Source organism: Balaenoptera physalus (assembly GCF_965194825.1).
Source record: "Balaenoptera physalus genome assembly, chromosome: 1".
NCBI classification, from domain to species: Eukaryota; Metazoa; Chordata; class Mammalia; order Artiodactyla; family Balaenopteridae; genus Balaenoptera; species Balaenoptera physalus.
Window position 1 is genome coordinate 56,194,154 of NC_138882.1, and position 27,009 is coordinate 56,221,162.

A 27,009-nucleotide genomic window follows, 5' to 3' on the forward strand; every position below is an offset into this window, starting at 1 on the left:
GCTGTGTTGGGTCTTCGTTTCTGTACGAGGGCTTTCTCTAGTTGCGGCAAGCGGGGGCCACTCTTCATCGCGGTGTGCGGGCCTCTCACTATCGCGGCCTCTCTTGTTGCAGAGCACAGGCTCCAGACGCGCAGGCTCAGTAGCTGTGGCGCACGGGCCCAGTTGCTCCGAGGCATGTGGGATCTTCCCAGACCGGGGCTCAAACCCGTGTCCCCTGCATTGGCAGGCAGACTCTCAACCACTGCGCCACCGGGGAAGCCCTAGTGTTATTTTTTTAATGTTCAAAATTTGCATTTTGTTACTTCTCACTTGGGTCCAGATGTACCTTAATGGTTTTTCTGTTTGTTTGTTTTGTTTTGCCATAAAAATTCAAGTTAACACATAAATGAAGCACATACTCTGAACACAGCTAGGGTAATGCAGAAGCTCAAAGCAAGGTGTAGGTATAGGAAGAACTCCTGTGCACTTCTTTAAAGCCTGGGAGATCACATTGCCCACTGCGTTTGTCAGTATGCTCATATTCACATGCCAGGTGGAAGTCTATTTGAATGGGGTTGAATGCTTAGAGGAAGTTTGTTCCTCCCAACAAACTTTCTTTTTTTTTTTATTAAATATAGTTGGTTTACAATGTTGTGTTAGTTTCAGGTGTAGTAAAGTGATTCAGTTGTGTATATATTATTTCAGATTCTCTTCCATTATAGGTTATTATAAGATATTGAATATAGTTCCTTGTGCTATACAGTAGGACCTTGTTGTTTATCTGTTTTATATATAGTAGTTTGTATCTGCTAATCCCAAGCTCTTAATTTATCACTCCCCCCTTTCCCCTTTGGTAACTATAAGTTTACCAACAAATTTTCTATTGTCAGACAAGAACTCACCTTGCCCTTTTTGACTTGATTATTAGGAAGCTCCTAGCCCTTCTTGGCCTAGGCTTTCTTTCCATTCATCTGCCACCTCTTGGTTTCATTAGGTTATTTGAAAGAAAAATCCTAGAGCCTCTGTGAATTTCACTGAAACTGCTTAAAATCTCCGATGGAAGTAGAAGGGTTGAAAATAATGGTAACATCAAAGAACCGTGGTTTATCACAGGAATGCAAAAGCAGTCGAATTTGAGAGCTGGATTTGAGTCCTCATCATAGACGGAACATTATCAAAGTGGCTACACCCATGCCTTCTCCCAGTATAGTGGAGGCCCTGTACATAAAGTTCTCCTACCTACTCCCTCCTCACTGGATTGAGCAGATAAGCAGTCCAGAGGGATTTGTGTGTAGTGATTTTACAAATTATTATTACAACATATTATTATTATTAAATAGTATTACAAATTAATATTATATAACTTATGTATATTATTATTTCGATAATAGTCCACAACTAGTAAGTCATAACAAAGTGTTGTGACATCTACCATCATTTTGGGTTATAGATGCAGAGAGACTATTCCACACCTTGAGTGCCTGAGAATGTTTTTTCATATGCCTGTGCTGAGTTTCACCTAATGGCTGGAGCTCATTATTGGTAACTGATTATTAAAAAACTGAGGTCATCTGGAGTCCGTGACTCTAAGCAGAGGGAATGTTTTGCTAAAGCAATACTAGAGCTGCTAAATGAGCTGGCTTAGCCAAACAAAAACTTGTATTCTAGCTCCCTATGAGTTGTTATTTTTTTTAAAATTAGCATAAAATATTGCTAGTTGAGTGTCTAGTCTAGGCCCCTACGTGGTAAAGGGGACTTTAGATGAACCTAACAAAACAGTACCATGAAGAGAGCAGTGGAAGAGGATCTGGGTGTAGAACCAGTTCTACACTGTCTAGTTTTGTAGTTTCTCTGGGCCTTCATTTCTTCAGAAGAGGAGGGGCTGTGTCTAAAGATTTTCACTGGATCTCACAGTTGAGAAAGAACACAGATTTCTCTGTTGAAATTCAACTAAATTGAGAGTCTGATGGTATCCTTCATGCATGTAGTGGTGTGTGAGGCACAGTCTTATTTTAGCACAGAGACCTTGAAATGCACCTGCTGTCTTTGCCCTGCCTACTAACCTTGAGTCGGACGCTTGAGTGGGTGCTTGGTGCAAGGTCCTTTGTTTACGACAGTGTCTCTTTGTCAGCTAGATGTGCACTTTGAGTAGTTTCTCTTTTTCCTTCGAAAGGTGAGGATGGATTCAGGTGGAATTATCCCTATTCTCCTACTCAGTCCTCTTACAATTCATGAGATAAATGCCAGGGTGTATATGTCTCCAGTGTGCGAAGCTCACTCAGGATGACTGCAGCCTAGTGGTTAAGAAGGTAGGCTCTGGAGTGGGAGTCATTTGGCCCCATTCCAGTCCTATGATTCATTTGCTGTGTGACCTTGGACAAGTTATTCAGCCTCTGTGCCCTAGCCTTTTCAAATGTAAAATGGGGTAATAGTTGACCCTGCCTCTCAGAGTTAAAAGTGTAGAGCATTTGGGGCAAATGTCTGATACAAAGTAAAAGCCCCATTAACAGACCACTGTCATTGCTTTATTCCTGTGTAATATGGGGCATGAACCTCTGGCCTGGATCTTATCACAACCCCGTTGTGAGCAACTGAAAGGAGAATCAGAGAGGAAGAGTGGAAGGGGCGCCTGAAGACCTCTCTGCGAGCAGGAAGGATGGTGCTTAAACCATTCCCGGGAGATTGATGTTTATGCCCCCCTTACAGCTCTTTAGGGAATAAAATTACCTCGAGCTTTCACTTGCCTAATTCAATGTCTGACAACTTCCCTGGCTCGGGAAGTTATTCTTTCTGTGTGGCTTAATTACCTATTGTTGCAGTTTCAATTTGGGATGAAGGAATGTTAGTGGGTCTGGCTCTGAGATAAAGGGTCTGCCGAAAAACCACTGGGTTGGACTCAAACGCTCATTCTCAGCAAACGGGTGCAGGGCTCAGTTCTGCCCTGTTGAGGTGCCCCAGGGGCTCTCTGTGCACGTCTGCAGGGCTGTCAGGAGGGAGGGACCATGGGCAGCAGGGGTGGCACTTATCAGGGACCTAGGATGCTTGGCTCTGGACTCCCACCCCCACTGTAACCTGAGCAGCTTCACATTCACGCTTTCTGTGTACTTGAGAGATTTCACCAGGAGAAAGGGTTATGCAGATAAAAGAAAAATTTGAAAACCTGGAGGCCAGTGTGTGTCTCCAAAAAGCCACCAGACATGACAGGTCACTTGACAGCTGACTCTGTTACTTCTTGTCTCAGCTCCTCTGAGCTGCCTGTTGGAAAGCAGCAACATCGTGTGTGTGTGTGCGCACGTGCTCCTTTGCTCACAGTGATGGGGGAGAGGGAGGATAAATGGGAAAATTTACAGGGAGAGGAACTTTATAAATCTAAGATATAATTATTATGAGACTGGAAAAAGCCCCCTCTAATATATTCAAGGGAATCATCTTGACCCAGCCTTGTGTGGGTGAGCCCCTGGGAATTAATAGAGGGTTTTCACCTCTAGCCTATATGATGGGGTGGCAGTGATTGAAGCCCAAGACTGAGAGCAGAGCCATTTGGCACACGCCCACCTAATGAAATAGGTTCCGAGGGATATTGACCAAAATAAAGGGAGTGAATACAGATTGTGCATGGGAAGATTTATGCCCACTGAGTGCTGTGCAGCAATGGGCTTGTAAGCCCTTCCCTCCAAACACTGCCCTGGGCACACGTGAAGGCGAGGCGTTCAGCCTCGCTGAGCACTGCATCCTTGTCTCTGACGGACAACTTAGCTGTGTTCAGGCTTTTAAGTAATGGCCTCAGAGGATGGCCTTGGAGCACCAGAAGGTTCAGAAGGAAACGTCCTCTGAGTCCAGGACGACGTGGGTCTCAGTCCCTTCTCTTGAGCTTAGCAAGAATGGGAACATCACTCAGGACTGTGTGAGTGGGAGAAGCCTGTCTCCTAAAGCAGCAGTGACCCCAAAAGTCATGTTCAAATGATGAGATTTCTCTGCACACTTGGTTGTAAGTTCCTGATGGATGTAAACTTCTCTTCCGATGGGTCTCTGGTTTTCTCCTGCTTGGGCAATTACTCTGATGGAGACGTTTAAGGTTAGGCTGACAGCCTTGACTCCCTGTGATACAATCTATTAGATGTGTTACATAGTTACCTAACTTAGTACTTACACCACCCTGTGAGGGTAAGTGGTATCTTTTCCATTATACAGATGAGGAATCTGTGGTATCTTCTCCATTATACAGAATCTGAGGTTTCGAATTTATAGGACTTGCTGATGGTTGGTGGAGGCAGAGTTAGAATCTATATATGATTGATTTTAAGATATGAAAGAGAAAGAAACCAGATGCCATCCCACTGCTAAAAATTGGCCTGAAACCAGCTTTACATATAGCAGATCTGCCTTAAAAAAAACCCTCTCTCTTATTTCTGCAGCTGAAATTATGCACACGCACACACACACACACACACACACACATATATACAATCACAAAGACTTCTTTCTTCTTCAAATTGTTTGCTAAGCCAGAAGCAACCATGGATCACTTGAAATGATGCACTGATCATCCCAGTTCCATTTTTCTTTCACCCTGATCACCGATCACAGCAGACTGTCCCTTTGCTGCTGAGTGATGCTTGCTATAAGCGCTTACTGCACCTAAGTGAATGAATGAATTAATGGGTGAGTGGTGGATCGTAACAGCGGGAGGGGTGAGGCCCCTTGGTGGGACGAGCTCACCCATCTTCCTGTGTCCACCTGCTGCCCTCTCTTCCCAGGGTGGCATGATAGCGCTGCTGCTGTCCATCTTGTGCCTTGTGATGATCCTATACACTCGCCGGCGCTGGTGCAAGCGCCGCCGGGTCCCCCAGCCCCAGAAGAGTGCCAGCGCTGAGGCTGCCAATGAGATTCACTACATTCCTTCTGTGCTGATCGGCGGGCACGGGCGGGAGAGTCTGCGCAATGCCCGCGTGCAGGGCCACAACTCCAGCGGCACCCTGAGCATCCGGGAGACACCCATCCTGGATGGCTACGAGTACGACATCACTGACCTGCGCCACCACCTGCAGAGGGAGTGCATGAACGGAGGGGAGGACTTCGCCAGCCAGGTTACCCGCACCCTTGACTCCCTGCAGGGCTGCAACGAGAAGGCAGGGATGGACCTCACGCCAGGTGGGTGACTCGGTCCTTGTCTCATGGCACTAGGGAGTGGGTAGGGAACAGCTGTTTTCTAATTTCATGGCTGGTTGTCATACATAATGGGATGTGCCAGTGCCCTTTCCCAGGTGGGCAAGAAGCGTAAGCATTTTCCTGAGATGATGGGAGCTGTTTTCTAATGTACGAAATCAGAAGAACAAGGGTAAATTGGATCCCTCTCCACTTCCACTTTGCACTGGAAGTAGAGGTACTTTTCCATCCAACAGAAGAGTGAGTTAGAGGCTTTTTCATGTATAATGAGCAGTCCTCAGTAAAATAGGGATATAGCAGAAAAGATCAACGTGTGTGTGTGTGACATTTTTGTATATAGTATGTTTGTGCAGGCAATTAAATTTTCCATTGAAGTGGAGGGGACAGAGGTATCTTTCTTTTCTATGACTACTGAGACTTTGGCCTGGAGTGTTTTAGTTGTGTTGTCTTGCCCATACCTCTGTGGTCTTTACAAGGGATGTACTTCTTCAGAGAAAATAAAGGAATACAATCAAACTGTTTGACCTCAGACGCTTTGTGCGTCTATGAGACACTGGGTGGAAGAGACTTGGATCTAACGTGGCTGAACAAGACCAGAGTCAGTAAAATGCAGAGAGGAAATGACTGTACTTTTCATTTATAGCCTATCTCTCATACTTCTATAAATAACACCTATCTGTAGATAAAACCCCAAGACAATGATCCTTCAAGGAACTGCCCAATTATCTTTGAAGAAGACATTTTTGAAACTGAATATTGCTTAAGATATGTGGACTTTCTGTGGGGCTTGAAATCACATCATAGAGGTTTCCATTCTGCTTGTTATCTAGAGAAGATCCTATGACTAGGCATGTCTTAATAAGATTTAAAGTCTAGACATTCCTTGAGACTAGGGGATGTGTCTTCAATATCTCATATATTCCATAGCACGTGCCGTAGTGCTAAGCCCACCAAGTAGCCATATGATTAGAGACTCAGGGAGCAGGCAGATAGCACAAATACGTGAGAGAGCTGGACGTCGACAATAGGGAACGGAGCAGACTGGGATGAAAGAGAGGGGGCAAGTTCTGCCTGAATGTGCCCAAATTCAAATTTCTGTGAAACTCTGTGCTGACCAAAGGAAAGAAATCTGCAGTCTGTATCTCACCAAACGGCCACACGTGGTGACCCTATCAATACAGAATTGGATTTCCTTCCTTCACCCCTTCTCTCATAACTCTGTAGTCCCCTAGAAATGAAAAAGAAGCATTTCAGTCTCTGCCAGTCTCTCACTTTAAAGCTTTCATATTTCAGTTTCTGTGAAACTCCATCTACTTGGTTCATGCAGATTTCCTTGCTCTCACTTTCTTTGGCCTTTTCTCTTAAAGTTTCTGCCTTGGCCTTTCCTTATACAGGAAGCGACAATGCCAAGCTGTCGCTGATGAACAAGTATAAAGATAACATCATTGCTACCAGCCCCGTGGACGCCAACCACCAGCAGGCCACTCTGCTTTCTCACACCTCCAGCAGCCAGAGAAAGAGGATCAACAACAAAGCAAGAGGTACCCGCGTCCGGTGTTAGGGCTTGAAGGTGGCTTCCTTAATATCAGCAGAGGCAGGGCCGTTAATATCCTTGACCCCCCCCACTCTCTGACACGGCTAGAGGGGCTGTGTTTGGTCGCAGTCTTTCTACAGGCCTGTTGTGTGTTACTTACCAACAAATTTAAATGTATGCACACCTTTTGAGCAAGTCATTTTAGCAATGAGAATTTATCCTTAGTAAATAATAATTGGACAAGTGTGCAAAGAGGTGTGTAAAAGGCTGTTCATCCCAGCGTTGTTTAAAAGAGCAAAAAATTGGAAGTAGCTTAAATGTCCATCAGTGGGGAATTGCTTAACTACCTGCACACCTGTCTCCCGTCCACTGGCTTAAGATGATACTATAGATCTATACTTGTTAATATGGAAAGTTGCCCACCCATCTATTAAATGGGGAAAAATGAGGTTATAAAATAGAAGGTACAGCAGAATGCCATTTTTAAGGGGAACTTAAAAAACCTTTATCTGCTTCTGTGTCAGAAAAAAGATGGAGAGTGTATTCATCAAATGTTAACAGAGTCTTTCTCTGACTTGGAGGATTTAGAGGACACCAGCGTTGTTCCTTTTAAACATTTGGGGGTCTTCTGTTTATTCTTTTTTCTCTTTTTCACATTGAATATATATTAATCCTAGAACCAGTTAAAAAATACAACATAGATATTAAGACATATAGACATATGCCCCTTAGGACATAATTCCAGCCTCTATCAACCAGAATCACGACGTGTAATGAGGGAAATTTCCCTTTCTTCCTTTTCCACGTACTGTCCACGATGGTCCTCTCTGGCAGGTGGCTCTCCTCAGTAGGAGCATGGGCTGGGTGGATGTAGGGCTCTAGTGATGGCTGTCATATCAAGGTCTCCTTCTCCAGTAAATCTGTGTGTCAGGAAGCTCCAATCCCTGTGGCTACTCCTCCCAGATTGTCAGTCACCCTGCTCGTGTTTTCCTCTTGAACTTGCCCAATGATTTGGTGTCATGAAGACAAAACTGAAGACATTGCTTTTGCCCTTGTCTTTTCATTACAGCTGGTTCCGCCTTCCTGAACCCTGAAGGGGATTCTAGCACAGAGGCAGAAAATGACCCCCAGCTGACCTTTTACACTGACCCCTCGCGGAGCCGAAGGCGCAGTAGAGGTAGGAAGGATAGAGGGGCAAAGTGGGGTGAGAGGGGCCATGGGGCGGGGAAGGCAGGGAGCTACAGAGGTGCTGGGTCGGGGAGGGGGCTCTGTGGACCAAAGCCAGTGTCCGCAGGAAGAATTCTTGGACCAAACTTGGTGTTTCCTCCTAAGGAAGAAAGAAGAGCCTAGAGTGGAAAATTTCAGAGAATCATCTCTCCCAGATAATGGCACTCTCAAACAAGTTTCCAAGTTGTTTGAAAGGCTATTTCTTGGTCAGAAGACTCTCAATTCCTTCTGGAAGCCTCGGGAGTCATATTTTGCTGTTTAGACACAGGAAATAAAGTTGATGAAGTGTGTTATACGTGAAAAAATGGACAGTATATTTACCCTTGCTTACCCAGCCATCCTGGGATTGAGTGAGGCAGAGCTTGGGGGGGTGGGGTAGTTGAGGAATGATCTGTGGCCTGAAAAACATGTGTAGTGGTTTTTGACCTTTAATCCCCTGCCCAGCAGAATCACAGGACCCCCAGGGCCCAAGTCCCCTCCCTTCTCCTGGCAGGGCCCAGGTTGGTTTGTTCATTCTTCTCAGTGTTGATAGAGTTGTCCTTCCACGCAGCCACGGTCTGTGACTCTCCACCCTGATGTTCAGTGGCTTCAGGCGTGGCTATTGCAGCTGTGGCTACCAGTGCCTATGACTTTGTGGTCTCACCATCATTACTGAGGGAGGTCTGTGTCCAGGCACCAAAAAAGCTTCAGCATTTACTTGCTGTGTGATATTGGATAAAGACAACAACATCTCTGAGCCTCGGTTTCCTCACGTATTAAATGGGTTAACAATACCTCATGCATAGGGCTTAATTATATTAAAATGTGCCTTTTTGGTGACTGGCAAGGCACTATGAGATCTCTATTGTGTTGCTGTTAGAACTCTCCACAGTGCAGCCTTGGGTTTCTACAGCACTTCATCTTAAAGAATTTTAGACAGGGGCCCCTTGAGATACAATGGAGGGTATTTGAGTGATGTCATCTTGTGTGATAGTCAATAACATTTTCCCCAACCAATAATCAACCAATGCCCCCTCAAAAGACACCTCCCTTTTGGCTCTCTCCCACCTCCATTTGAGTTCTTGACATACTGAGGAATTCTTCCCAGAGATTGAAGGAAGCCCTGTTAATTCCTCAGTTCCAGTTCTGCAGGCTCTGCTGCTATCAGTACAAAGGTTCTTTCCACCACTTTTCTCAAGAGATCAGTGGGACTCTGGGTCGCCTAATCTCTGGTGCCCCAGTATCCCTGAGGTGAGAATGTTGACTCTTGATCCTCATTACATATTTATATACAGCAGAGAGTCGTCCTAGGCCCATCCACCCTAGGCCACAGCAAAGCAGGGTGGGTTCTGCTTTAATAAAATCCCGTTTAAGAAAATCTATAGTAATGAATTAGAATGAGCTTCTTTGCAGCATAAAATTGTTACCTTTAAATACCAAGCTCTCCTAGTGCATCAACTGTTTACTGCTTTTAACTAGACTGTAAGCTTCTTACGGATGGGCATGTCTAATTTATTTTTCCAAAGTGCCTAGTGAGGGATTTTGCCTATAATAGATGCTTGCCAGTGTTTGTTGAATTGAACTGGATACATCAATCAGGCCAGCAGGAAATTTTATAACCCACCCGCCATGGGTCAGGCTTTGTGATCAGTAGTAGAAACATGAAAACATGGCACAATGATAAGGCTTAATTTAATAATATGAATAAAGTAAAATGAGTGCTCAGAAGAGAGAACAGTTAATTCTACCTGGCAGCGAAAGGAGGCAAAAAGGGAGAAAATAATTAGGCTTGGGTTATATACAATGCATAGAATTTCTTGAAAGAGGAAAATCTAGGGGAAGGGCATTTCAGTAGAGGAAAAGAGCAGATACAAAGCCTTGAATGCACAAAAGAACGTGGCATTTTCAAGCAAGTAAAAGGAGTTCAATGTGGTAGTTGTAATCCAGGATTTGAATATATAGGCACACAGGGATAGGAGGGATGGGGCTGGATAACAGGCTAGAGGACCAGTGCATGCGCGATGTTAATGGGTTTGCACTTGGTTCTGTAGGTCAGAGGGGACCACTGGAAATTTTGAAGTCAGGTAGAGATGCTGGATGATGGGTTGATGATGCAGAAGGACCAGAGAGACAAGAAGCAGAGCAGCAAGTCATTGCCATCACAGGAGAGCAAGCGCCTGTAAACAGTGACTACACTGTGTGAGAAGGGCTGTAACAGCAGGGTGCACAGGGCTGGAGGAACAGCAAGGAATGAGTGAGAATCGGTTCTGGAAGGTTTCAGGGAAGTGTTTACAGGGAGATATTGTTTGAGCTGAGACTCGAAGAGTAGGTGTATGCCAGGCTGACAAGGTGACAAAATGGCATTCTGTGGAGGAGGAAATAATAGTGCAGAGTCACAGGGACATAAACAATAATTGTCTAGTCAGAGAGCAGTAAATAGTTTACTAGAATCAAACTTCTGGGGCAGCCTGTGGTCTGCTTTGGAAATAAGGCTGGAAGATCAGGAGATCTTCCTTGACTGAAGGACTTGGACCTGACACTTCAGTTGGAGTCATTGAAGGTTTTTTAAAGAGCAAAGCCCTGGTCTGCTCTGCTTCGTGAACTATCCCTCTAAGGCAGCGTGCAGGATAGGTGAGAGGAGGGGGAGGTGAGGCAGGGAGACTGGGTGGATGGCTGTTGCCATAGTCCAGGGGTGAGATGATAGACCGAGGTAGGGATGCAGAGGATGGAGCAAGAGAAATTTTGGACACAAAATGAAAAATGATTTAATGGCATTGGTGGGGGGGTGGGTGTGGCTTATGAAAGAGAGGGAAGAGATAGACATGATGGCGTTTGGGGGCTTGAGGAACCAAGTAGACGGCAGTGCCATTCGCCGGGCAGTGGAAGTGGTAGGGCGAGCAGGGCTGGAGGGGAGGTGCAGAGCCCAGTTTTGGAGATCGCATTTGAGTGCCTGAGGGCCATTCGGGCGGTGGGTCTGGGCGCTGCTCAGGCCTGGTATGGGCTGGAGGAAGAAATGTGTAAGTGTGGGAAATAGACTCCGTGTTGAAAGGGTACTAACGTGAATAGAAAATCTCCAGGTAGCAAGGGACAGGGGATCCAGAGGCCGCCTGCCACCCTGCAGTCACTCCCTCCCAGCTATTGCCAACACACCCACTCAGGGAACCTGCTCCCAGGAAAGATGTGTGCAGCCATAGACCACATCTTTCCCCGTGTTCCTGAGAACGGTAGTTGCAAAGACTCCACTGGACCCAGAGATTGAATAGTGAATTGTCTAGGGGCTGTAGCCTCACTGGATCTGTGTGTTGATTCCAGCTCCCCTCCTTAGTAGCTGCTTGAACATGCCCTATGGTCTCTCTAACGCACTGTTTCTGTGGGAGCTGCCTCATCAGGCTGTGTCATCGTTAAATGATATGCCCAGGTATAAGACACGTAAGACACCTGATATGTCAGGTGTAAGGTGCCTGACAGGTAATTACACTTATTCATAAGTGTTAACTATCACTATAAGGTTAATCTCTTTGAGACTTATTTTCGTTATCTATAAAGTGGGTAGTTACTGTACAGACTCATAGATTTATCGTAAGGAAGCAAATATTTAAAATAATGTATGTAAAACACTTAGCACGTTGTCAGCCATAATAGATGCCTTTCATTGCTATCAATAATAAATATTAACACAGACTGTAAGAAAATTCCAAAATATTCATACATTTTGTTGGCAGCTTGCTTTGCTTTCTTGCTTTCCCGCATCTGTTCTGTTTCCATGTGAAAGGTCCCTCTTCTTACTACCATTTTATCCTCTCCACCAAAACCAAACAAACACCCCCAAAACCTCCCTTCTTAGCCCTGTCCCCAGCTACTTGGAAGTGTTTCTTATCCCTCAGCTTTCATATTTTCTCCCTAAGCTTCCATTTATAGCCTAACCCCAAGGACTGCAGGACTCGGGAGAGCCTTCTGGTGTGACAACATCTTCTACTTGCATAGAGCAGACGTTCCTTGTTTTCCTCCTTCCAAGCCCTAGACTGTCCCCCACAGAGTAGGTGAGAGGTAGTTTGAGCCCCAGGAGTGGAGGAGCTGGTTTGTGAGAGCGCCCTCTGTGGAAAGCCATAGGAAGTGCAGGGAGTTCCATCGTAGGGGTAAAAGCATTCCCACCACCCTTGGGCAAGAGGTTGGAGCCCTGCCAGGCGAGTAGAGGGGGACAGTGCCCTCCTTTATGATTTCTCTTGTGACCTGGCCCAGGAGGCATGCAGAGGACTCGCTCACAGCTGACCATTGTTGACTCTGAGGACCACCAGTGGCCCAGTCCCCTCTGACACCAGGCGATGACATGGTGTTCCATGAGGGTGAAAGTCACTGAGCTCACGCACTAGACACATTTCCCACCTGGTCTGGGTTTGCCAGCTGCCTCCCCTGTTTTCCAGGTTGGGCAGCAAAAGGCTGAGATGGCCCTTCACTACCAAGATTTTTACCATCAAGTGTCCCGCTTCTGCCTTATTTTCAGTGGGCTCTCCCCGAAGTCCTGTGAATAAGACCACCTTGACGTTGATCAGCATCACCAGCTGTGTGATCGGCCTTGTGTGTTCCTCTCACGTCAGCTGCCCTCTCGTTGTCAGAATCACCCTGCACGTCCCCGAGCACCTGATCGCTGATGGTAAGTCCACCCCTGAGGATGCCACCTCCTCCCCCTCCCCCGAGAAGAATGTTTCAGGGTGGGCAGGGAAAATACAGACAAGCCAGGGGGCCCTGTTACCTATTAGTGAGGAAAACATAAACCCGGATAAGAAAGACTTAGGACAAAGTTAGATTGTCCACTGATGAAATCAGAAAGCAGGTTAAAAAAAAAAAATGAACAGAATGAATCCTCTTTTCTATGCCCATTTCCCTTTTCTGTTTGTTTTTAATTAAGCACCTGTCTTTGTGGATAAATGCAGAACATACTGGCTATAGGTACATAGACACCAAGATTCTCTTAGCCTCTGAATGGGGAAAAGCTAAGTGGAGTAGTAGAATGTTTAAGCATTCGCCACGTTTCTGTTTGATATGCCTGGTGAGAAATTCCTAATTGCAGTAACTTGCTATGAGCCTAGAACTCTGAAGCAATAATTTACTTTCATCCAGGGGGACCCTGATATAATGAGGGAATAATATACATTCTGAGAGTCCCTGAATTAGTTAAGCCCAGAGCACCTAATTGACTTGTTAATGTCTGTTCTCTTGGTTGCCGTAAGGCTGAAAACAGGTGGGGACTATCTGGAGTGTTGGAGGGCCTGCTATTTATTTCATGGCAACTGAAGACAGGCAGCAGGTCTCTGTTCCTTGGATGACTGCCAGGGTCTGATGGAGCCGTGCCACGGCCATCACAGAGCTGCTCTGTCCCTGTATCCCTTGGGTCCACCCTAGTAGACATGGGATGGGACAAGGCAGCAGGGGATAATATGGCGGGAGATCCAAGTGGTGGCCGAGCCTCCATCTGCTGACCCCTTGCTCTGTGACTCATGACGGGCCAGGATTGGTAGAAGTAATGACCTCGGGTTGGGGCTAATCTGCAGAGCATCGCTCAGTCTGTCTTCAGTAATGTGTGTGTGTGTTGTGGGCACACACGGACATGCCTCCTCTCTCTCCCCCTGCAGGGAGCCGCTTCATCTTGCTGGAGGGGAGCCAGCTGGATGCCAGTGACTGGCTGAACCCTGCCCAAGTGGTTCTCTTCTCTCAGCAGAACTCCAGTGGGCCCTGGGCCATGGACCTTTGTGCCCGGCGGCTCCTGGACCCCTGTGAACACCAATGTGACCCCGAAACTGGTAGGCGGGAGCACCGGGCAGCGGGTAACTGTCAGAGTTCATGCCTCTTGCAACTACCCCTCAAAATCCAGGCCATCCCTCCCAACTGACCCATTACCATTGGGAGCCAAGACTGTGCAAGCTGGCAGCATGTGGTTGAGCCCCTGAGCTGGCTGGCTTAAAATGTGAGGTCATCTTCTGGCAGAAGCCTTGGAAGCCTCCTAACTGTAGCCCCAGGCCAGACAGATCAGCTCAGGATGACCTCCACAGCCCATGTGCCCTCCAGTCAGGGTATCAGCCAAGGGGGCTAAACTTTTATGCATGTTTATTGTAGAAAATATGGGGGGGCTTCCCTGGTGGCGCAGTGGTTAGGAATCCGCCTGCCAATGCAGGGGACACGGGTTCGAGCCCTGGTTCGGGAAGATCCCCCATGCTGCAGAGCAGCTAGGCCCGTGCACCACAACTACTGAGCCTGCGCTCTAGAGCCCGCGCGCCTAGAGCCGGTGCTCCGCGAGGAGAGAGGCCACCTCAATGAGAGGCCCGCGCACGGCAATGAAGAGTAGCTCCCGCTCACCGCAACTAAAAAAAGAAAGCCCACGCACAGCAATGAAGACCCAACGCGGCCAAAAATTAATTAATTAATTAATTTTAAAAAAAGGGAAAATTAGAAAAGCTTATAGAAGAAAATGATAATCATCTATAATTCTATCTCCTGCAGAAATAATTTTAAAATTTTAATGTCTTTCCTCCCTTCCTATCTTTTATCTATGCCTGATTCTTAGAGGCTTGTAAGCACACTAAGTCCAGTAGAGTTTTCTTGATTTTTTTCACTTAACATTCTATCATGGGAATTTTCCAGAACCACTAAATAATCCTTAATAACGTAATTCTAATGGCCATTTGGTATTCCACTGTATGTCTATATCATAGCTCATTTAAATAGTCCCCTATTATTTGACATTTAAGACGCATTAAATTTTTAATTTTTACAAACACTACTAAAATGAATATCTTTCCACATAAATGTAGGGCATGTTTGAAGTTATTTTATTCAGATAAATCTTAGAAGAGAGATGACTAGGTCAAAGGGTATAGCCATCTTTCAGGCTGTTATATTATCCAGGGGGGCTGGGGCTGCTCTGAGAGAGGGGGTTTGAATTCATACACAGCATGTACTGGGGCGCTCTCAGTGCTTCTTGAGCTCCAAGATATCCAGGAGTATGGATCCTTCATCCCACGTTGCTTTGCCCTTTCATTGTAGAAGGGGTTCCTCTGTGGTAGTCTTTATAAAGACCTATTTCCAGTAGGTTCAGTACCACAGATAGCTCCTTCCCAGAGGAGTGGTAAGATGCCTAAGAACCAAGGAGGGGGAGGTACTGATGTCTAAGATCCCCAAGTGAAACATGGTTGGAGTCTAGGGTCAGCTCTTCCAGCTCTCTGTACCTCACTTACAGCCCCTCCTCCTCCTACACACACACACACACACACACACACACACACACACACACACACACACACACACACACACACACACACACACACACACACAGATGCATCTTTTTAAGGTGCCGGGGTAGAAGGATATTAGTAGAGGTTGACTCCAAGAGATCTAGCCGTTACTTCTGTTACAGTGCATTGCTGTAGCTCTCTGGGGGAGTAACAGGTAACTGCAACATCTAAAGCTCACCTTTGTAGGTCTAAAAGTTGTTGTTACGAGGGCCCATCACAGAGATTCTAGGTCCCCCTATGAAGGAGAAAGTACAGCATTTTAAACATCTGATATCTAAGACTGTGCTTACTTGCTGCTCCTCCCACGCTGTCAGGCAAACACCAAACTAGACAGATGGGCCGTGCACCATGCCCAAAAGCCAGTGGGCTCGGGAGAGAAAAGCAGGCTCGTCTCAGAGGTGGGGCCTCTCCATGCAACTGAGCTAGTCTCTGGTCCCCTCTGACTTGGATTAGGAGACCCTGGACCATCTCACTTGTTAAACTTACTTCTGAGAGAAACGTGATCTCCAGAGGGCCTTGGAAGCTTCACCTGAGGTTTTAAAGAACAGGAAGCACTTTGAATTACAGGTGGAAAGAGGGATTGGTGTTTTAAGCTTGGAGGGTCTTAGAGATAAACTCCTCCTTCCTTTAGGTCAATGCTCAAATTCCCCAAGAAGTTACACGACTTGCCCGAAGTCCCACAGCTACCTAAGGCAGAGTCGGTGTTCTATCTACCATGAAATCAGAGCAGAAGTGGGATTGTAAAGGGTTGCTTAATTCCCCCAGACAGGTCAGAGCCAACATATTTGTCACTGTGACACTATTCAAGCAATCACCGTTGCTAAGCATCACTGTTTCCTGAGCCAGAAGCTGAAGAACCTGCTTGTCCATAACAAAGCTCCCATCACCTCTTCAATCCCTCCTGGATGTCTCATTTCTAATCCTTACTGAAAATGACTTTGGGAAGCCCCTCCCCTGCTAGTGACTTCCCAGTGTCTGTGACAATTAATGAATTTCCAACTGGAAAGCCAGGGAGGGAGATTAAAAATAAGAACCCACCGCAGAACTAAGGTGCGACATCTTCATTCCGGGGTAGCCGCTGAGAAATGATACTGCAGGGACTTCCATTTTCATTAATGCTGGGGTTGGAAACCCTCCCCCTTCCTGCCCTGCTTCTGTCTGTGCCTGGGATGATGTGGTCATCCCACATGCTCATCAGTAAGAAACTTTATCGCCTCCCACACTCCATCCTAAAGCCTTTCTCCAAAGAGCTGAGTGTGGGCATTGGCTGCAAGTCAAGTCGACGTTATTTTTGCAGTCCTCCAGCTAACTCACTTGGAAATGTCATCGTGTTGGGACATGTGCTTTCCCAGCCATGCCGAGGGGTCTGCCCACATGGATGGGTGGAACTGTGCAAGTGCACGTGTATAGTTTTTCACACATGCAAACAAACACACAAACACAGGCGCTCAGTCCCTGCAAAGGAGCACCCTCCAGTGCCTGAAGCTCTCCTCAGGCATCCTTTCAACGTGTTTCAAACTTAAGTGTGTGTTTACTGGTCACCTGCACAGAGGTCCAGAGTACCAGGTATGGTAGGAGACGTAATGGGCCCCCAAAGATGTTCACGTCCTAATCCCCAGAACCTGTGAAAATGTTATGTTACCTGGCAAAGAGGAATTCAAGTTGCAGATGGTATTAAGGTTGCTAGACAACTGATCTTAAAATAAGGGGAGTATCTGGATTAACCAGGTGGGCCCAATGTAATCACAAGGGTGCTTAACAGTGGAAGAGGCGGGCAGAAGAGGCCAGAGTGATATGACATGAAAAGGACTCCACCAGCCATTGCCGGATTTGAAGGTTGAGGAACCAGTGAATGTGGGCATCCTCCAGAAGGTGGAAAAGGCAAGGAAACAGATTCTCCCCTCAAGTCTCCAGAAAGGAACATAGCCCTACAGACACCTTGTTTTTAGCCCAGTGAGACTCATATCAGATTTCTGACCAGCAGAACTGCAAGATAATATATTTCTGTTGTTTTCAACCACTGAGTTTGTGGTAATTTTTTATGGCAGCTATAGAAAACTAACACACTAGGGAAGGAGAAAAAGGACAGAAGAAAAATAAGCATTGTTATGCCCTCTTTATATCACCCTGGCACAGTTTATAGAAGGTGGCTGCACAGACCTTCTGCAGATGTGTCAGGAATCTACGGAAGGACCGGACCTGGAAGAGACTTGAGACCATTTTCCATTCCAGCCTCCCTTTTCCATTCTAGCAACGTGCTATCGGGGAGGGACGTAATGTGCCTAAAGCTCTTAGCCTGGAAGCCCTCTGCCAACTGCACACTGACATCTTCTCTCAGATCATCCCAGGCTAGTAACCCTGGGTGTGTCTCTGGTCACGTGGGGCTAACAGCAAACCACTGAAATTGTAATGCTTAATGCCCGGATGGATCCAGCCAGGGGTTGACTTTTCCTGTACTTTCTAAGGGTTTTTGTGGTGGTTGTATGTTGGCTTGTTTTCTGAGGGCAACACAGACTAACTTGCCTCAGCAGCTTCTCTCTCTGCTGCATTCCTGGCCTTTATTCCGCCATATGGGCAGCTGTGGAGGCTTCACACACCTGCTTGATTTCACAGCCCCCTTCAGTTCTGGCCACAGACCCTCATTGCTCTTTTCAAGATATGTAGCTTTTCTGAGTCTGCAAGGAGCATGCACTTCCAAGCTAAATCAAGTTTTAATCACCATCCAAGATGGTCACTGAAATTCCTTCTGTCCCAGATCTTTCCATAGGCTGGTCCCAACCATGAAGAAATGTGTAAAATCTGGTGAGGGGCATTGGACCAGTTTTCCAGACTCACTGTAGCCCTCCTCCCCTTTCCTTACTCTGAATAAGGGCCTCTCTCTCTCTCTCTCTAGTCTTCCCTGGTTTTTAGAACGTAGTTAGGTGGGGTAGCACAGCTCCCATTTTGTTCCTGCCACCTGGATTGCCTACTCATCCCAAACTCTCTTTTGTAGCTCAATTACAGCACCTCCCTTCAGGGTGTACTTCTGGCCTATTTCCCTCTGTCTGCCCTCCCAGAGTCATGTGGGGTTGTTTGACTCTGAGCCTACCTCTTGCCTGATGTCTGCCCAGGAGAGGAGACCAGGCAATTAGATATTATTCAAGCCCAGATGTCTTACAAAGATTTCCCTTTTTGGATGAAGCGTACCCAATTCACTTTAATAAAAGCCAACTGCTACCTGAAGGATGGAGGTGATCAGGACTTTTGGCCTTGATCTGTAGTTATGTCATGAGGAACTTGTGGTGAGCCCAGTCATGTCTGAGGAGCCCTAGCTTCAAGGTCTTTCTTCAATCGTTCGGTGAGATTTGTGCCTCCATCTATGTATGGAATGGGAAATGACTGAAGGCACTGCCTGTCACCATCTGCCTGCAGGGTACCAAGCACAGATCCAGTGTAGGCATCTCCTAGGCCCTGCACAGATCACCTCTTGGGTGGGCTTCTACTCTCTGGCAGTGTAGTTGTCTGTGAGTGCCTCCTGCAGGGCGTGCTTCATTCCAGTTGGGCACTTCTCTGTGGCCGTGACACGTCTCTCTTTTGGATTCCTATGAACACCACCACAGAGTCGGCACGTCATATGTTCCCTGCCATCTGTCACAGCAGATGCAGAGACTGTAACACTTCTAGCTTAGGAGGGCATCCAACACCCTTGTGGGGTCTTTAAAATTCACAGCTAACAGTCAGAGCCTGTGCTTGCACGAAACCCCTCTTAAAGTCAAGATTTAGCAGTTGGTTGCCATAGCAACTTTCCTCATCAAGTCTGAACTCCTTTCAGTGTAGATGGCCAGACTGGTTTAGAGGAGGAATACAGAAGAGGGAAGTTTGGTGAGTTCCGGAAATGAGGATGATTTAAGAGACAAATTTTGGAAATCCTCAAACTCTAACATGATACGTTTGAAAAATGTCCCTGTTGCTCTGACTTTGGGCTGCATATAACATTATATGGAGGAAAGCTTTATTTGTTGTCAGTAGTGTGTCCCCACATAGTAATGAATGATGGAAATCTCGTCAGGGGATAACGACTATGAAGGCAGTTTAAGAAAGGTGAATGTACTCTACAAATGGTAGATATTGCCAGCATTAGGAAAATCAAGCTCTGCTCGAACTCTGAGTTGTTACTGCATTTATTTTTACATGTTTTGTGGTAACTAGATATCAAGTGTGGAAGGAGGACTACCATTTTTGTCAGTCTTTAATTCTAGGCAGGCCATCCAGTCAAGAACATTGTAAGAGTCAGACTGATGGGTTTGATAACCTCTTGAGATTCCTTCCTGTTTTGTAATATCATATCCATGCCTAATGTGCACAAGGAAATTGAAAGGTCATCTCCTTAAGGGCGAATCATTTCTGGGTCCTTGACCCATTAGTTGGCTTGATATTGGCACCTTGGGGAGAGGTGGTGGTGATGGTATCTATAAATTTGGGACACACTCTTTAATTAATTTGTTTATTTTCCATTATACAGTATTTATAAAAGGTCTACTCAAATAGAGGAAAAACTAGCTTGTTCCTGCTCTTGTGTAGCTTATAGTCTAGAGTCCATGCTTTCTTTGGAATTGATACGATATGAAGCCTGGCTCCTGGTACTTCCCTTCTTTTGCCCTCCTCTGGTCCTTGCCCTCGTTATCTTTCCTTCTATCAGAGAAACAGCCTTCACCTGAAAGCCTTATCATCGGCTACCGAATTTCCCACTGTGTTTTCCTATGTTCGACTCCCAGCTCCCTGACCGTTCCTAGATACAGCTCAGCACCACTGAAGCCAGTAAGTTTCACCCTATTGTGAATCTAGCCCGCATGGAAGCCTGAGTTTGTCATACAGGAGACAAAATACTGATCTAACACTCCCTGTGGATCCCTCACAAACTAAGTTACTCATTTCTTCTCCACTCCTCAACACCTTGACTGAGCAGGTGTTGGAGAGGAAGACAAGTGTTATCTGGTAGTGAGACCCTGATGGACAGTAGCTTATAGGTCAATCTCAACAAGAATGGATGCACTTAGATCCTAACAAAAACTTCTTGCTCAGAGCCTACCCAGTCCTTGCCCCCATAACTGTGAGACCCCTTTACTTCATTTTTATTGTTTTTTATCTTTGAAAAGAGAAAATAGTTCTCAAAGCTATTATTCCATCTATATCCTTTTTGAGTGTTTCTTCCCAAGAAGATAAAGAAACCTTATCCTTTGTCTCCCTAGGATCTGGCACCTTTGTAATTTCCAAATTTTAGGAAGTCACACTCTGTTCTTTCACTACCTATAAATTAAATAACCAGCCAGTGAAAAAGACAATACTGGTGCTTCAGTGGAACTGATCTCAGCAGTTTAGGGATACATAGCATTGCCTAAGGAATTATTAATATAAGGAAGCAGTTACAATTTTCTTCAAAGTCAGACTAAGTAGAGCAATGCTTCTTAATCTTTTGGGGGTCTTGGATTTGCTTATAAATCTGATGAATGTTATGGAGGCCTGCTGAGGAAAGATGCACATACACATATGTACAGTTTCACATACGACTCCAGAGGGGTCGTGGACCTCTTGGTACACTATTGAAGTAAGTAATCATAATGAAACATAGTGATATCCTAAACAAACATAGATGATCCTTCTGTTTATCAGCACCAAGATAATGAGCCATTTTCACTTAAAAATAAAAACCCAGAGTTCTTATAAAACTATGATAGGTATAAGTGGCCTCCTCTAAATACAGCAGTTGTTCTTGGGCTAGCAGCATGGCCTGGTTGGGACAAAAGGTCTGGAGTCAGACAGACATAGGTTCAAATATTAACTCTACCATTTAAATCTGTCTCTAGATCCCGTAATTCTTCTGAGCCTCGATTTCCCTCATCAGGATAGCATGGCTAATCATATGTACTTTTCAAATTTCTTAGAAACATTTGATGAAATAACTCACTTATGTGGTCTTCAAACATGTGTTGATCATCTAATATGTGTCTTACAGTATACTGGCCACTGAGAAAATAACGACGAAGAAGTCCCTTTGCTCAAAGAGTTCTTGGACTTTGTGTCTGTAGAGCCCATGTAATAGGTGCTTTGTAAACGTTAGTGTCCTCAACTAGTGAAAGTTATCACGTAGCGAATATGGAGAGATTGGTGGTGTGTTCCTTCACGTGGGCAGTGGAGACGGGCATGTATGGCATAATAGGATTTATGGTCTCATCCGTGCCAGTGTTAGTTTGATGTGATCATTTCATATTAATTTTCTCCAACACAGACATGTTAATCAATTTCTTCTTGTTTCTTTTTCTTCTTCCTCACCCTGCTTCTAAGGGGAATGCCTCTGCTACGAGGGTTACATGAAGGATCCAGTGCACAAGCATCTTTGCATTCGGAATGAATGGGGAACCAACCAAGGGTAAGTGAGGGGACGGCGAGTTAGCCAGTTCCCGGACGTCACCGCTCCCTCACGCAGACGTGAGTGGAGCAATTGCGTGGAGAGGGACAGAGCTAAAGGGTGGTTCTATTCTGAACAGCAAACGGGTAAACGTGTCACTGTGCGTTTCCATGTTTACACCATCCCAGTGATGTCCATCTCATCTTCCTCTCCATTTATGAGTTCAGAGACGATGCCTCTGACTCTCAGCCCCAAGCCTCCAGCTGGGATCTGGGGATCAAGCTGTCCCTCTCTTCCTTTTCACACCGCCATCAGCCACGGGGATTCCACAGACAGAACTTAGCTGATGATTTTGTTGGAGACACGTGAAGTCGCACAGACTCCAGTGTAGCTCTCCCAGAGCTCAATGAGCTTTGCAAGACTGATATGAGTGGAAACTTGTTTTCACCAGTACCGTCAGAGAGGGTGAAATGCAACGACTCAGGGAGTGCTTGGCATTGAGTCAAAGGATTTTCGCCTGATCTCCAATTACCATTTCCTTGTAAGACCTTTGCTTTTCCCCAAGCACAGACGACTGGGATAAAATAGTTACCTTGTCTATTGCTTTATATTTTATTCATTTTACTTTTTTTAAATTTTTTCATGGAGAAAAAATATACATAAGATAAAAATGATCATTTTCACCATTCTTAGGTGTACAGTTCGGTGGCATTAAGCACATTCCCATTGTTGTGCCACCATCACCACTAGCCATCTTCTGTTGCCTTTTAAAAACAACTTCCTACTTTGTTTTGGGTGCTGAGAGATTACTTTCTGACTTGGCTGGGTTGCGGAGGAGTGTGTGGGAAGACAGGGATCAATAAACGCTAACTAATAATAGCAATCAATGGGACTGGGGAAACTAGAAAGAAATCAAGGCAAAAGCCATCTCAGAGTGATTGTTGGACTGCAGAGTGGAAATGTGTTTGTAGCCTGGCAAGGTGGAGAAAAGGAATCACCGTCCCTTCCCACGGCGCCAAGGGGGACTCCTAGCCCTGAGTTCGATGCTCAGCCTCCTCTCTATGATTCGGAGGAGCCCAAGCCTAGAATATCGAATGTGGTTCTGGACTCTCAAAGCAATAAATATGGAGAAAAATGGGTGAGAGTTTGGAGAAGAGCAATAAAAATGATTGACGAGCCCAAAGGAGTGATTTATGATGAAGGGGAAGAAGAACTCCACTCAGAGAACTTGACCAGCTGATGACTAAGTCAAGGAATGATAGATGCCTGTAGATGTTCGAAGAGAGCAAATGTGCTGGAACAGGTTGAAGTTGAGGGATAAGGACAAGAGAGAATGAAGTTAAGGAAAGGATATCTGAGTCACAGGTCAGAAAACTTGGGGGAAGTCAAAATGCCATGAAATTTTTCTGTTAGTGAAAATGAATGATGGCTCCGTTTTTCCACTGAATTTGGGATCTTATCAGGGAGGCAGTCCACAAAGTGTAGAGGAAGATGTTTGGAGAAGGGTAAATGCATATGAGGTGGCCGGTTGTTGAAAGATTGGTGGGAAGGGCAGAGAACTTGGCTCATAGATGCCAAGCGGAGTTTGAATAAAGAGTGCCATTCGCTATGGCTATGTAAAGTCAGTTCAGTCCCCTTACTCTCTGCCCTCTGACATGTTTGCATAGTTGCCAAGGAGCCAAGATTTTAGCTTATGTGATGGCTGAAAATCTCAGTTGACTATGATTCATATTGAGTAAAATATTGGAAAAGGTGATGGATAACAAGCTCTCTATCTCTTAGCCTGCATACCTGCTGCTGAAGTAAACAGTGACAAAAAATCATTTCACTTTTGTGCCCTGAATGATCCAGGCTGGCTCTCTGCAGTGATTGGATTTGGTGGCTAACCGCTCAAGCCTCCACATCATCCCTTGCCTTGTAGACAGATCATGTGAGGATGGGCCTGACTTCACTGGGTAATTGCACAAGGCTTCATCATTCCCTCTGGCTGTGTGTAGAGACAGTCTTGGGCGTAGACAAGAGCCTCCAGGGAAATGGTGGAGGCCCCACGTTGGTGTCATTTAAAATAAGACAGGTTAGAGCCCTGAGTTAGAGACTGACAGGAACATTAGCCCCAGGAAACAGACAAGGAGACCTAATCTATCATTTCCATCTCTAATTTCCATTATTCTCTGATCATCACTGTCTATAAGGTCTCATTTTGGACACTAATAAAATAATGGAGCAACTGTTAGGAGGGGAAAAAAAGTGACTATCATGAGAATAATGGAACCAGGAATGATAAGCAGCATGTTTACATGTATATAAAAAAGTGCCAGACAAAGGACTGCATTTTCCTCATAAAATGACAAGATAAATGAAAAGTAGAAGATTCATACATCTTGATTTAAATCAGGCATCTGATGCCACGTTTCTTTAAATGGTTCTTACAAAATTAATGAAAATTGATTTGAACGTGAAGACTGTCACTTGAAAAGTACCTGACAGATTGCTGACTAATGACACGTACTGGGGTATTATGGAAAAATCAGTGGTAGGCCTGATTTTCCCGAATATTTTGTTTAATGGTCCAGGAGGTAGAGGTGAACAGCTTGTATGGGTATTTATGTTTTTCACTTAGTATACTATATTGCATACATTAAAATAGCTGAACATTCTTTTGAAGTCAAACAACCAAATCCTAGGCCAGTGAAAGTTAAAATGAGTTCCCTTGTGAAAATCTAGGTTAATGTACCAGGACAAAAGTATCAACAAGCAGTCATGACTTTCAGACAAGGAAGAAAATTGGTCAAGGACATTAATACAAAAAATTACAAATGGATGATTCTGTGAGACAGAGGAGTTATACCTGCAACTTTATCCAGACTCTGCTTTATGCTTCAGTTTACCTGGACCTGTATGTGTGCATGTGTGTGTGATGGGTGTGTGTGTATGTGTACGTGAGTGAGCTGGTTTATTTATAGAAATCCTCTCCCCACCCTACTCCTTCATCTACTCTCTCACTCATTCATGTTTTCAGCAGATATTCACTGTATTACCCATCGTGGCCCAGGATAAGGTAGGTTGCTAATTATAAGAAGATGTTGTCTCTACTCTGGAAGAACTAATAGTCTAGAATAGATAGATGGGCACATAACAAGAAAATTACAATGAATTCTAAAACCTGTTAAAATAAAGGTTTGAGCAAAGTTCAATGGGATTACAGTTTAAGACTCATGTGACATCTAAGAATCTGGAATAGGATTTCATGAGGAAGTTAGATCTTGAACTGTTCTATTTAACAGGTAACGAAAGTAATTCTAAGCAGAAAGAACAGCATATGCCAAGGCATGGAGACTTAAGAAGCATGGTTTTTCCAGGAATGGCAAACAAATAACTCAGTGTAGCTCACGGGTGCAGTTTATAGAGACAGGAGAAGAGGCTGATAAGGTGGGTAAAGACTAGATCTTGAAGAGCTCTTGCTTACTAAGGCTTTGAACCTTAAAGCTCCATGTGTACACCCCTAGAATTGTCAGCAGGAGGTGTCTGTATATGTGGAGGGCTATTCCCTCACTACACATTATTTTTCTGGACCCTTCAAAAGAAATTAAAACAATCCTAAAAAGAAAACAAAAACCAAAACAAACACACAAAAAAAAACCTCTCAAGACTATCTAAGGTTTTATTTATCTGGATCCTGCAAATAAAGCCGTCTTAAAATTATCCTGTAGATAAAAGTTTTGAAGACCAAACAGCAAAGAGTGACGGAAGATTGGGGACCATATGTACAAGACATGTTAATCAAGGGGGTTGCAGCCATTTTTGGTGACTCTGGTTTTGCCAGAAATGCCCAAGGAGAAGTGAGGCTAGTTGAGACATTCGTGCGTAAATCTTGGTGATAAAGCCAGCCACTGTAGTTCACCCAGGTGACAGGATTCAGGGTGGCAGGTTGTAAAATCACTGAACTCGTTACACAAGAGGCTCTGATTCACTAAAAGTAAAAGTAGCTTCAAAAAGATTTAAACAAAGTCATGGATGACAGACTTCTAATGAGTTATTAAAAGAACATGGGATGTTTGAGGTTACATCCTTGGTCTTTGAGGTTGGCAACAAAATCAATCATTGCCTGCCCCAGCACCCCTGGTGACCCAGGTGCCCAGCAGAGGACCCAGGATGGAAGGATCCTGCCCTAGTGCAGGGCTTCACCACATCTCTGTCTAACCTGTGTGAATTCACAGCTGCTCAGCCTCCCAACCCTGTGGCTTCACAGACACAGCCAGGGACTGTTAGTGTCTCTATGTGATATTTGTCTGCTAGGACAACAAGGACAAATTAAAAAATTTCACAGACAAGAAATGAAACCAATAAATGAGGGTGGAGGAGGCAAGAGAGATGATTTACATGAAAATATTAGAAGAGAAAAAACAAATGTATTTAGCTACTTTGGAGATTATTAAGAAAGGCTCTAATAATGTTTTTTGTTAAATTAAGAGTATACCCAGTGGCCTCTAGATACATTTTTCAGAACACCACAGTCAGATTAAATTCATGCATTTGAAGATTCCCAGTAAATAATAGCCTGATTTCTTATTCTGACATCTCAGATACAGAGGGCAATACCAGGGAGATTCCCCACTAGAGAACATATTACTAGATTTCAGTGCTGAAGAATGGGGATAGAGTGATAATTTATGAGATGGGAAAAGACCAGCTGTGGAAAATGAACAGGTGTTTCTCCAAGGTTTTAGAAGCTGTTGTCAGGAATAGTCCTGCTCGTCAGAGCACTTGTTTCACTGCCTGCTCAGGAGGCAACATACTTACCTACTTACCATGACATCCCCCCAGACTAGTACACGTGTGTGCTTGTGCCTGCGCACGCACGCACACACACACTCACACACTCGTACATAGCCCGTGCCACCTTAATATGGCCTTTCCATTGTCCCAGGTTTGTACTGTTCTTTCTCTTTCTACAGCTCATTCCTGCTACTCACCCTCCCAGGGATCCCTGCTTAGGGATTCTAAATCTGTATAAGGAACAAATGCCCCACACCATAGAATCCAGTTTCCTTTTCAAGCCAAGAATGGGGACCGTGTTTGTCATGGTTGGCCTCAGCCCCTTGGTCTTGCTCCAAAACGTCCTTTACAGAAAGTAATTTTATTTGGGTCTGTCTGAATGATGCCATCCTAAACATTTCCCTAGAGACCACTCACGGAAAAATGACCACAGCCCGCTAGAGAGGATGCCTTTGCCTCTGAGTTCTAGGTGTTAGCGGAGACCAACCTGCACTGATTATTCAAAATGATCTAAAACCTATTTGCACCTTCTGGCCACCTAAAGCTGAGCAAGAACATTCTCTCAGCTGTCAGACCATCAGAGTGCAAATGCTGAACCATTGTATGGCAGTGACTAGAATGCTAGGGGGTAGCTCTGATTCCCAGTCCAGGTCTTGGGCAGTGTTTGGCCTTCTTTG

At 45.1% G+C, this 27,009-nt stretch overlaps 1 protein-coding gene across 1 annotated transcript in view; it reads left to right on the forward strand.

Annotated features, from left to right (window-relative positions):
* ASTN1 (astrotactin 1) overlaps positions 1-27,009 on the forward strand; it is a 328,474-nt gene that overhangs the window by 154,569 nt on the left and 146,896 nt on the right. The window contains exons 3-8 of the mRNA XM_082462335.1: positions 4,737-5,130; positions 6,540-6,686; positions 7,749-7,856; positions 12,387-12,536; positions 13,516-13,683; positions 21,493-21,577. Coding sequence (XP_082318461.1) covers positions 4,737-5,130; positions 6,540-6,686; positions 7,749-7,856; positions 12,387-12,536; positions 13,516-13,683; positions 21,493-21,577 — 1,052 coding nt within the window. The remainder of the gene's footprint in view (positions 1-4,736; positions 5,131-6,539; positions 6,687-7,748; positions 7,857-12,386; positions 12,537-13,515; positions 13,684-21,492; positions 21,578-27,009) is intronic.